The 13,063-nt window shown below is 42.3% G+C and overlaps 1 protein-coding gene across 4 annotated transcripts in view; it reads left to right on the forward strand.

Moving 5' to 3' along the window:
• LOC135432715 (capon-like protein) overlaps positions 1-13,063 on the forward strand; it is a 45,726-nt gene that overhangs the window by 3,066 nt on the left and 29,597 nt on the right. For all 4 annotated transcript variants that reach the window (XM_064688502.1, XM_064688501.1, XM_064688504.1 and 1 more), the window contains exon 2: positions 2,573-3,201. In XM_064688502.1, the coding sequence (XP_064544572.1) occupies positions 3,100-3,201 (102 nt within the window). In that variant the 5' untranslated portion in view covers positions 2,573-3,099. The remainder of the gene's footprint in view (positions 1-2,572; positions 3,202-13,063) is intronic.

Here is a 13,063-nt window from a genome sequence, read left to right on the forward strand (position 1 = left end):
GCAGGCGATACGAGTTTTTCCATTGTGTTTCTCCTTGTTGTTGTTGTTGCTGTTGTTGTTGTTGTTGCTGTTGTTGTCGCTGCAGTGCGCAGGCGCAGCTTTGTTGATAGTGCGGGCGAAGAACGAAGCGAAACAAAACGAAACGAAACGAAACGGTACGATACGAAATAAAATAAAACGAAACGAAACGTAGCGAAGCACGAGACAAAGCGCAATACGAAACTGATAGTTGGCTGCGAGGCAGACGTAGAAGATAGGCGGACATTCAAGAACAGAACTGAACAGCATGGTCTACACTCAGAGAAATCGACTGCCCACAAAAAAGATATAAAACCTATTTATTTAATTTAAGGATTCGTTCTTGAAACATATAAATCAGGAGTTGAGTAATTCCTTTACAACTCTATCTCATTTAACTTAAAGGTCTTACTATGTATTTTACAACTATTAACTAAGTCTTCGCTTTATTAACTTAAACGTATTTTAACTCATAAACTTTTGCGCGTGTAGACTGCGACGTGCGTAGCTGAGAAGTGACTTAGGAAAGTTCTGAGCGTGTTGAGTAAAGGGAAGCTACGATTGGGTTGGGTAATGCATACCGTTTGTTACCCCGCTTCGCCGTTACCCCGCCATGCCCCCCCTTCTGACAACTGCGGGTGCAATGTGAGGCAGTTTTCTAGCAATATGCTTTTAGTATGCCTCACAACGCATGCGCCGAGTGCTTTGGCCCAGCTCGTGTCTTGCTAGAGGTACTTGAACCCTAGTGCGGATACAAAATGGCGATGCAGCGGCTATCTTTAGGAGCACCACTTATGCATGATATATGAAGGTGGGCGAAGGCAGGCATTGAACTTTGGTACCAAGTTTGTGGGAACACTAGACAAAGGGCTTGAGCTGAGGGCTTTTAGCAAAGTCTTTTGGCTCAAGCTTTTTTCTTTTCGGCCATACACATTGGCGTTGCCTTTAATCCCCGTGCCTGATAACGAAATGACCTCGACGCAAGCTGAGCTGATTTATGTTGCGCCCCAAAAAGTGTCAACTTCTCAGCTGCGGCCCAGTGCCCTCCATTTGGGTGTCAGCTGGCTGCAATTTGAACTCAATCGTTGCCCAAATTGATAAGTTAATGCGAGCCACGCCAAGCGGGACAGAGAAACAGACAGACAAGGAGACAAAGAGACAGACAAAGAGACAGACCTAATGACAAAGAGATATTCGAGAATTGCTGGCATAACTTCTGTTTTAGCCTTTTAAAAGCTGCCGTCGCATTTTTGTTCGTATTATGCAGATACACTTGGACGAGGGACTGAGACAGTCTGCGAATCCAAAAAGGGGGGGGGGGTGCTCTCCAGCTGCTGTTGTTGTTTTTGTCATTTACAAGCATAAACGTCCATGACCCTTTGGCCCGTCGCCGAGACAACACAGCGAGAAGCCGAGGCGGAGACTGGGTTAAAGTCAGAGCGAGAGGAGACAGAGAGACAAAGACCGCTGACAAAAACTGAAAACGAAATGTATCTCAGCTGTTGACATAAAATTTCAGCTTGAGTTTTGCTAAGTTCATTAAAAGCCGAGAGTTGAATAAAATTTGACAGAGCAGTTGGAAGTGTGGTTACGACGTGGACAGGGACGAGGAGGGAAGGGTATTGGGGTACTCATAACCGCATTGATTTGCTTGCCGGACAGGCACATCGATAAACAAGCTGCAGTAGAGACAGCTCGACTGGGGGATACCCTGTAGGGGTATGGGGAAGGATTGAGAATGAATGAGAATGCTCGACTAGGAGCTTCACTTAGAAAGGTCTTCGACAGGTTGATGTGTGGTCAGAAATATATATCACTACATATTTTTGTAGTCTTCTGTAGATGAGCTATCTAATTGAGGAAGCGAAATTTGCATTCACCGTGTTTGGATATAATTTGCCTAAGCCAAAGGGCAGAGTTCATGGTGCTGCATAAACTTATTAAAATAACAATAATAATCAGATTTAAATATGCCTGTATACGTTTCCCATGCCCTTTTCATGCATTTCCCTGGGTAGAGTCAATAAACCACAGATCCATTGTTGGCTGATTTTAATTATAACGCTGACATTTCCTGCAGCGCCGTATAGAACCACGAGCATAATTATTATAACGAAAAACCGACGTGCCTAACAAATTATTATTATAATTATTATAAATGTATCTTTTTGTTAAACAATATAACGCGTTGTAAGCACGTGCGTGCAGGTACGGGGTGTCATGGTCTCTAGAGAGAGAGAGAGAGCTAGAGAGGGAGATAGCTGCTGTAGGCATAGAGAGAAAACAACAACAATCAGCACGACGATTGTGATTCAGGCAGTGGCAAATTAGCATGATTCCAATGAACTCAACACTTGATTTGCTGACTCAATATTAAAGTTCGAAAGTTGTCGAGTGAATCACTTGAATAGTCAAATCGCAGACAAAAAGTTAAGGCGCTTAGACGCATTTGATAACATGATATTAGCCAGCGCTTATTGGCCTTCTGATATTTCCACTTTTATGCTTAGCTTTTTTTTCTCAACTTTTTTTGTGTTTGTTTCTTTCTTTCCAGCCACAGTATAGCGCAAATTGGCAGTGAATGGGCAGATTTCATAATAAAACGCAAATAGCTAAAGAATCGCTTCTCGCGCGAATCTCACTGCGAATCGCTCAGCAACGAACCAACTGACGCAATTCAATTTGCCAGCTGCAGAGACGACCGCAAGCTCATAAATTGAGATTAAGCAAACGCTCGCTGGAGGCTGCACAACCCAAAGAGGCGAGCAGGCAGTGGACGGTGGACTGCGGGCAGAGCAGTAGCTGGAATATACGGGGGTTCGGGTACAAAAAACATAACAAATCAATCACATCGTGCGCTCGACGCTCCACACAATTTGCATGAGCCAAAGCATTAGCCAACAGCAGCCGCCGCACCACCACAGCCAGAGCCAGAGCCAAAGCCAGAGCCAAGGGAAGCGTCATCCAAGTGGCTTTTTATGGCAACTGCGCCATCAGCTGCACAGGCGTAGCACAAGGAAAATGAAAACAATTTCATGATACTACAAGTGGTCCGAATCGGTGCTATTGAACTATCTGAGAATGCCATCGACACCGTACGATCTGGTGCAGGATGATCAGGACTTGCGTGTACCACTTCATGCCGAGCAGGCCTTCTTCCATGGCATCACGTTTCAGGCCAAGGTAAGTCTGAGTTCATGATCAATAATTATCATGAATACATAACAGTGATAGAAATTAGATGTATAAAGATAAACGTCCTAAAAAGTTTGCAAAGCTTTGCCTTAAATTCATCTCATTACGTTTTTATATTAGAAGAATGTTTTTTTGGAGATATTTCAAATAATTTTCTGATTTTCACATTATTTTTAAAATTCTTTTGATAGATACAAATATGTAAGATACCAATTGCATTCTTCAATTTAAAATTGGAAAATAGGTTCGAACCAACGTTAAGAAAAGACATAGGTTCAAACCATAAATTGAACCATCAAAGACTTTTGTTGGACTTGCAGACAGGAATATTATATCGTATAGCTACATCTAAATGTACTATGGAAATGAGTAATACCTCAAATTAGAAGGCATTATTATATCATACACTGTGGTATGTGAAACACTCTTGCCGCATACTAATTCCCAAGTGGTTCTGGCATACGCAAAGCAATCGCGTCGGCTTGTCTTTTAAGTTTCGAGCAAAGAGCTCTGGAAGGAAGAGGTGTGTCGACCCTCGTAGTCGCACATATGTGTGTTTGCTGTTGCCGCCAAAACAAAGGCAACAACATTTCTCTTTTTCAACATCCGAGTGGCAGTATTGTAATAGGCATATCCATGATATAGCCAAAACGTATATTTATTTAATTTGCCTTTGTTTTTGGTTTTTTGCAATTTTCATCCCATTGTTGCCAACGTGGCCAAACACAAACAATTATTTACAATTTATAAATGCAATTATATATATTTTTGCAATTGAATTGGAGCTGTCGTTGTTTTTGGGACTGTTGCTGACGGAAGCAATTGTTGTATGTATTCATTCAGCAAGTTAGTCAACTGTCACATTGACAGACATATTGTTGTTGTGGTCTGTTTTTTAGAGTGCGAGTGCGAGAGGGGGAAGGGAGGGGGGGGGGGGGAGAATATGGTAAACAAAATTTCCATTATTTTGTGCTCGCATTCAATTATTCGGCAACGCATTTGTTTAGTTATTTCTCTCTCTCTCTGTCTTCAGCTGTTTGTTGTTGTTGTTTATTATTTTTGTGCAATGTGTGGAAATTGTTTGCGTGCCAAGCTCATATTCTATCCGAGTTGCTGTTGCCGTTGTTATTGTTATGTTTTGGTCAGTTGAAGCTCTTTGATTTCATTTGATTTAATTAGTTGGCAATGCTTGACCAACATTTCAATGAGCCCAAAGCCAATGACCCTGTTAACATATTTGGCCATATATGCTGGCCAAGTTTTCCCAGACCCTACAGAAGTTCATGAATTGTTGCTCGGAGCATTGAGCTTTGACTTTGTTGATGCCACACTTTGTATGCAAAGCGCTTGACATTAGTCGTTGCATTGAGACAAGCCGAGTCTCTGCCACAGCATTTTGCATAATTTCTTTGGAGACGTTGCACTTGGAGCTGCTGCAATTGCAGTTGCATTTGCAATTAAATGCACTCAGTTGCCAAGCTAAATTGCCGTGGAGCAGCGTTAAAGCCCACGCCACAGACAACAGCTAAACAATTTGCATCGACTGTGCCACTTGGTGGGGGCATGAGTGGGGGCGGCGACGGCAGCGGGGGCGTGTCATGTGTGCAACAGTGGCCCTCACATCAGCACATAGGCTGCCTGTGTCTCTGTTGCACGTGTTGTTTGTTGTTGCACGTTGTTATTTGCATTTTCCATAAATGAAAACAAGAAATACACAAACTTTTGCACTTTTGTTATGCTTTCGCAGTTGCTCGCTTTGTTTGTGCCCCTTTTTTTTCGGTGTGTACCGTTAGCATTGCTATACACACACACACAAATATGTATATATATGCGATATGCTTGGCTGGCTAACCCAAATAAGATACACAAACCGGGCAGATAACAGTCTTAAAGACTGCCTGCAGTTCTCTCTCGGGTTGGCCTTTTTTCTGCTGTGTCAGCCCAACTGATTCATCTGCGTCGCAGGCTCAAATAACGAGTGTGACTCACATGTGTGTGTGTGTGTGTGAGGCTGTCATTGAAGGCATTATTTATGAGAAGTATCGGACAGGACGCCACTTATAAATATATTTATGCCACAGCCTGCACAAATCTCGCTCTCACACACACACATACACACACACACACGAATTTCACAATCGCAGCCGAAGCTAAGCCGCGCTTCCCCTGCAGCGTCTCCTCCTCTGACTTTTGGCTGCTTAGATTAATTGAATTTCACGCTTTGATTTCGCGCTATACGAAAATTGGTTAGCAGCCTCCTTGCGGGCCATGCCGCATAAATCTTTCAAAAGGTGTATAAATTATTCGCTCTCACGCACTTGGCCTGGCGCCGTGTTTTTTTCTTTGCATTTTCATTTTTATTATTTTTTTTGTGTTTTCGGTTTGTTGTTTTTTTCGCCTGCCTGGCAACATGACGTATACTTAACTTTTGTTTTGCAGCGCTTGCCCCGAGTTGGCTCTATCAAATATTTATTGAGCAGGCCCTCAAGTTCGATTCGATTTATGTTTCCCGCACAGTTTCCGTTTTTTTTTTTTATACGCGCATTTCCACACTTTGCACATCAATTATTTAGGTTTCGGTTTTTGTCATAGATGGATCTTAACTTTTCCGCGACTAACAAAAGTTGTCTTATTTATGTGCGGCTTTATTCCTGCGTGGGCATCCAAATTTACAGTTTATTTATTTGGCATTTGCCTGTGGACTTAAAATATCATTGAAATTGCCGCGTCTAACGAAAATATTTTGATTGAAATTGAAAAGTTTGTTGCTGAAACAATATTCTCAGGGAATTCGCTGCCTTCGGGCATCACTTTGTGTCACCTTATCTCCATTATTTGATACGTTCGCCAATTTATTATGATCCGAAATCAATTTCCTGCCGATGCTATAAAATTTTCGAATTTTATGTTGATGGTATTTTGAATACGGACATAAGCATAAATTCAATTGAATGATTTGCCACCCGCTGCCTAAACCAATTTGTTCCTTTATTAGCTTGGCGTATTACAAAATTCTTGTTTTTATTTATGAACATTTTCGAGGCATAAAAAATTGTTGTTTTCTTTTTGCCTTTCGCTATTATTGTGTATTGCACAATTAATTAATATTTACATTATAATGAAAATTAAGGTGAAGGTGAGACGCATCTGTTCCAATTGGTTCAAAAATAAAAATATGAATATTTTAAAAATATATGTAGTCTATATACATATTCACATAAAAAATATGGCGCATAAAGAAAATATTGAAAAACATATAAAAAGCGGGCGCAGACTCTCATCTGCCTGCGTTCCACGTGCTGTGTGTGTGTGTGTGTGTGTGGTGTGTGTGTGTGTGATTTTTCACATTTGTTGTGTTTACCCATTTTCCATTTGGTGTGCGTACGCAAAATTATGAATTTTCATATGGTTGGGCGGTGTCTGTGTCGGTGGCGTATACGCAATGTTTTCGCTCTTCTGCTGATGCCGCTGCTGTGGCTGCTGCTGTTGCTTTGTTTTGTTTATCTAAGCGGCACATTCGAGGCAAGAAGGGACAAAGAATCGGCCCGAGAACCAAGAAACCGCCTCTTCATATATCAATTTCAATTATCTGGCATTTTTGTGCTCGTGGGCTGGGTTGAGTCTGTGCCAAACCCATTTTGCTATATAAATTATTGGTTCAACTTTTGCAGGCAGCGTCGAAAAGGACAACCCGAAAAGGATTATGCGGCATACAATTGGGGTCCTGGGCGCTGGCTTTTATCAGCCCACACACAACTGACACAGCCAGACGACACTGGGCGGCACAAGGAGGCGTGAAAAATGAGTCATAAAATGCAAATAAAAACTCAAGTGTCCTTTGGAGCGAGCAGACTCTGGGCTTTGTATATGTCATTGTCAGGATTGCTTTTGAATTTCATACATTCCCGCCGAAAGTTGGCTGTCATTTCGGCCGACTTTAAGACGCTTTAAAATCTGAAATTTGCTATTTCCGCACACACAAAACATTTCGTTTTGGCGTGCTCTACGTGTTTGCTTAACCTTTTGCACAAAGTTCAATTTGGCCGTTAATTTTTTGATAAACATTTGCAATTTTCATAGATAGCCACAGGCAGACATATAGCTATATTTTCCGGCAACAGATTTAGTCATTGGCATTGCGCCATCTTCGAACTGTTTGGATTTGTGTGGTTTACATGGCAAAAATTAACACGCTGCAACGCCGCCAGATCTTGATGTGCAACACTTTTGTTGCATTTAACGCAGTTCGGGATACGCCGTGCCATGGCAAACAATTTGTTTAACGGTCTGCGGACGCTTGATTAAAACAACGACTCCCAAATGCATGCTCCACAACCCAGCACTGGCCCCATGTAAACAGACAACGCGTGCATCATATTGCAATATTATTGTTTAAATATGGATATACATATATTTTTAATGTTGTGGCAAACAGACTCGTCTCTCGCTCTCTCACTCTCTCTCTCTCTCTCCCTACTATCTCTGCTGTCTCTGCGGCACTTGTTCATAAAAAGTTCAATAAAAACAATAATAATAGCCAATAAAATATTTGTGGCTCGAATGCTGTGCACATTACGCCGGATTATCTTTAATGGATTTCGACTTTGCCTTAAGCATTATTTTCATGTTCATTGCAAATTATCGGCTAAATATGTTTATGGCATCGTTACAGTTGTACTGTAGCCTGTACAGGTGTTATTCGTTAGGGTAGAAAGTTTTACGAGTCTTTCGGTAATTTGAATATGTGCGCTCTGAGAGCAAAGCCCAAGGGTTATGCATAAATAGTTATTAAACAAGAAAAGAAAGTTAAGTGAATTAAATTTAAAGGCAGAACTAATCTGCAGAGGAAGTAAAGTGAGAGGAGTGGAAGGAAGCAGCATTTACTTAGCTACGCCCTGCTGTTGAGCTCTGCTCAATTCCTTTAAGAGCCACCCACACAAATCTCAGCGATGCGCCAATCTCTGACGTTCAATGTGTGTCAAGTACGATATTAATGCTGGTCGTCATGGCTCAAGTGGCCATTAGTGGATTGCAGTGGGCACATATCGGGGGCTGGGTATCTTGTTCTGAGTAGCTGTGCTCTATTAATGACTCACTTGATTGGCAATTGCTCAATGGGGCATAAATGCGGCACATGCTCTACTATGCTCATTTATTATCTACTTATTACACAATTTGCCGTCAATGCGGTGGCTGTGTTTGCTGCTACACCAATTTCGGCTGGCATTTCGCAATCGGAGGCAGGCGCTTTTCACCTGGCGCAGCTGTGGCTCACATGTGCATTTGCCATGAGTCAGCCAAGACAGTTGCGCAGGCGCATGAAACCGCAACGGTGGCAGCTCTCACCCACTTTGGACGCTGCTCTTCCAGTTTGGCAAATGGGTAACGCACGCAAATTGTGCACAAAATGTTGCTGCTGCTACTCGTGTCTAGCGAAGCGCAGCATTGCGGAAGTTGCAACGGCAGCTGCTGCACGTTAGCTCGTATGTGGCACACTCCCAACAGCCCCGACCGGCCGCGAGACCCTTTCCCAGGCTGTCTGTCTGTTGTGCTGCCAATGGACGCTGACAGCTGCCGTTGGCAATATTGGGCTTGGCCCTGGCCAAATAGTAAACAAAACTGCGCAGAACAAACAAAACTAATTTGGGCAAGCCGAAGTGTACACACCCTTAATGGGTCCTGCGGCTGCCAGATGTTGGAATTACCTTAAAACTGAACAATGCATTTATCGAGATACATTCATAAGGGGAGACATTCATAATGGGAACCAAGAATTCCACATCTGTTTGATTCTTTTAAAAGCGATCAACATTCAACATGGTTTCTATAATCTTTCTCCAAGAGCTTACATCTAAAGTAACCTAGCCCGGCAATCCCTTTGCCTACTCTATTTATAAAGGTATATATCAATCCCAGTTTATTTTCCGCTCATATATTGCACTTGCTTCTATGACCTTTACCCTGATACTACACGAAAACTTGCCTAGCTTTAATCTATGACTCCCATCTGTAAGCCCCTTAGACTTTTTCTCTCCTGAAAACTTTTTATCCCCACTTGATTTGCCGCTGAATACCATCTTGAGCGTGCCCTTTGTTTGAAATCAGTAGGAAAAACAATTGTTGCAGCAAATAAAAGTAGCTATTTTTTTTTCTTGCTGGTTTTTGTTTATAATGACAAGAATCGATTGTCTGCAATCTTTTTATGCCAATTTCGCCAATGCGCAGATCTTAAAGGGTAGCAGCAAAAATAGCTCGTTAACTGCCGCTCACGTTTCAAGCTTATGGATAAGCAAAAATGGGAAAAATGAAAAAAAAAAAACAAAGAAGAAAAATTGAAAATTATCTGTGAGCCGTCATCAAAGCGCCCAGCGCCGAGCGCCGAGCTCCCAGTTTAATCAGCGACAGGCATTGAATGCAATTGAAGTCATTTAGCTATGCAATCTTTCACAGTTTGCAGTTTTCAGTTTGCGGCAGTTGCAGTTGTTGCTGTTGCTGTTGCAGCAACTGCTGTTGGTAGCAGCCACATGCAGTTGGCGTCTTTTTTTGTTTTGTTTTTTTTTTAGTTTCTTATCGGAGCGCACGCTTTGTGGCATTTGCTTTGACTGTCAGCTACTGTAGTTTGCTGTTGTACTTGTTGCAGTTGCAGTTCTGGTCGTTTGCTTTGGCTGCCACTGTCAAGTGCAATTATGGGGCAGGCATTCACTGCAACTGCAACGCGACCTCTGACACTGCCGCCATGCGGCTTGGGTCGCCTGTGAGCGCACTTGGTTCACCTCTAGCGCTTAAACAATTTAATTAAGTATTTAATTGATGCGTTGAGCTTATTATGTTTCCTGCTTTTGTGAAATTTAACATCTCTTTTTTGATTAACCTACACTGTGTTGAATGTTTGGTATCAGCAACTAAACAAGTGAGAGACATCCAGGATTTCGTATACAATACGCAAAGAAAGATTTATTTCTCCCTCTTACTTACATACACTTGTCTCGCTCTCTCTCTCTCTCTCTCTCTAAAATATGCTCTGTGTCAACTTCCCTTTTTACCTTACTACTTACTTGTATCTCTCTATCAATTATTTTTTTTTAAATTCTAGCTCACCCACACTCTTAATTTCCCTCTCAAAATCTGTAGACATGAGAATCACATAGAAGGGCGCTCGTTGCGTGTGATGGATTACTGTGTGTACAGCGTGAAGGCAATAGTTTGCTGTGGACTAATTTGTTTTGCTTGAAATCCATAGTTTGTATGGACGAAGAGACAACAAAGTGATGGCATGGCTAGAAAAAATTAATTAGATTTTCCTGAACCAAAATATCAGCCAATAATCATGATGTCATAAGTAGCTTATATATGGATACGTACATATATGAACGCAGATATACAAATACATAAAACACTGGCTGCTTTGATGACAAGCACAAGCCCCTTGGCTGTTTGTTGTTCTTAAATATTTTCTAATTAATTTTCAACAAATCTTTGGCTACACTTTTGCTGCAAAATATTTATAATAAAAAAGAGGCGCCCAGATTGTTGGACAGCGGGCATGGAACTTAATAAGCGATTTGGCTGTCAATTATTTGGACATTAATTAAACACATGTTGCTGCTGTGGTTTTTATTGACATTCCACGAGGATTTGGCACATCTGGAGTCATATTCGACACCCCACTTAGGCGTTCGCAATTGAATTTATTTGAACTTTGTACGTGGCCAGCGAGCAAATGAGCCAACTAATTTGCATGCCGGGGGCCGCATGTGAAGTTAAAAGTTATTGGGCCATAAATAACGGCCGGCCGAATTCTAAATAAACATTTTCCGACAGTCAAGACTGTGAAAGTTTTCCACTTGATGCTGTCTGCTGTTTGGTGTTTGTGTGAAAATTAGCATAAAACGTTTGGCATTTTGGCATTTGCCGCTTGCTGCCAATCGTGAAGTCGTAAAATGTAAAAAATAGCGCATACGCCGCGTTGTGCAGCACACAAAACCCAAAAAGCCCAAAAACTCAGCTCATAAATGGCCTAATTTTCTTTTACTTTTATGCATATTACGTCTCTCTCTCTCTCTCTCTGTCTCTCTCATTGTTCGCTGCGGTTCGCAGACTTTCAACTTAACTTCTACCCAGATGCGCCCACAAATGTGCGGGCTTGTTGGCGGTGTGGGCGTGGCCATGGCCTATGACCGCCTAATTGCTTAATTGAAAGCCAAAGGCAAATTAATAATGCCGTCGATTGGCGCCTAATTGTTAAATATCAAAAGCCGGCGCACAACCAAGCGGCGTATACGTAACATTTTTTTGTGTACTCGCACTTTGACCTCTTCTTCTACGCGTTGCGGCTGCCGAAAGCTTTTCAATTAGCTGCCAATTAGTTAGCCTATTTTCTTAAAGCATTGTTTTGGCAACAATTTCAATACTTTGGCATTTCTGTAAGTTTCTGCTCAGCCATGGCAAATGCCCGCTCATAAATAATGGGGCATACACGTATCCTGCAAACGTTAAAATTCATAAAGCGTTAAGCAGTTGCTCATGCGTGTCCTTGCCCCAGTCTGTCTGTGTGTGCGTGTGTGAGTGTGTGTGTCCTGCGTCTCAATTTTGTGCTGTGCTGTGCAGCCCTTGGGGATTTATTTATTTGCTGGCTTATATATTTAAATTTTGGTATATTTTTAATTAAACACATTTTGTCAGCTGTCGCTTAAAGTTGAAGAAACTTTTGCTCGCTAAGCTGCGTACGAAATGTTTTCACAGTCGCCCAACATAATTGGCTAATCATGTTGGCTGGCAGCAGTCGGCCTGCATGGTAGCTGGCCTGGGTTAGGCACTCGAAAATGATTATGCAAACACCCACTCAAAAGCTCACTAACACACACACACACACATACACACACAGGGAACACTTGGCGGCTGGGTGAAGGACTACTGACAAACTCAACTCCTTGTTGGCCATGTTTTGGCCTCAGGGCTAGCGGTGGCGGCGGCGGTGGCTCTTGTTGCCTGGTTTTTAGTGTTTTCTCAGTTTGGCAAATTAAAATTCTGACTTTGGCACTTGTGGAGCCAAAACAACACTTGCAATTCTCTCTTTGGTTTTTTAATGAGCTAAGCCAACGCGCCTCTAGGCCAGTTTCTTGGCCCTTACTCGACAGTGTGTGTCTATTGCAGAGCTATTTTGTTTGCTTTTTTGGCATATCTAGTTGCCAGCACTTGAGCCGAGCAGAGCCTAGTCCCTATCTGCCGGGCACTTCATTGTTTGCCATTAGTTTGTCAAGCTGTCGCCTGCTTGGATAATATCTTGGCAGTGCACGGCCCAACTGCTCTCCCAGCAGCTCACTCTCTCACATTTGCTTGCTGCTTATCTTTTTGCTTTATTTGTCTGGCTTTTGTTTCGACTCGGGCTCGGCCAGTGCCTAAATGAAAATAATGAAGCACATTTAAATGGCACTTGCCTGGGAGCATAATGAGTGCCAACAGCTTGGCATTCGGGGCAAAAGTGGGTAGCTGCTCACACAAAAAGGACAACTGTTTCCTTTGTGCGCCTTTTAATTATTCAAATTTATTTGTCAGCACAATATGTGCCCATGTCTTGACATATTAAAGCGACTGTGCGCGCGTGTGTGTGTGTTTTTATAAGGGTGCGCCACTTCCGCTAGGCAGCTGTTGCCGCCGGCATCGAAGTCAAGTGAAACCACAGCGAAACTTTTTAATGAGTTTCGATTCATTGCACACACACACACGCACACACGCATATACCCTACAGGACACAGCTTGCAGTCGGCTTTGGCAAGGGAACTACAATAACAAGAGGAAGAGGAACTTGTCTGCCGTTTATTAATTAAGTTTGCTTAAGCGCGCATCCTTC

The sequence above is a fragment of the Drosophila montana genome, unplaced genomic scaffold (assembly GCF_035044405.1).
Source record: "Drosophila montana isolate Dmon_TW-CO22-7 unplaced genomic scaffold, ASM3504440v1 contig_3213_1, whole genome shotgun sequence".
NCBI lineage: Eukaryota > Metazoa > Arthropoda > Insecta > Diptera > Drosophilidae > Drosophila > Drosophila montana.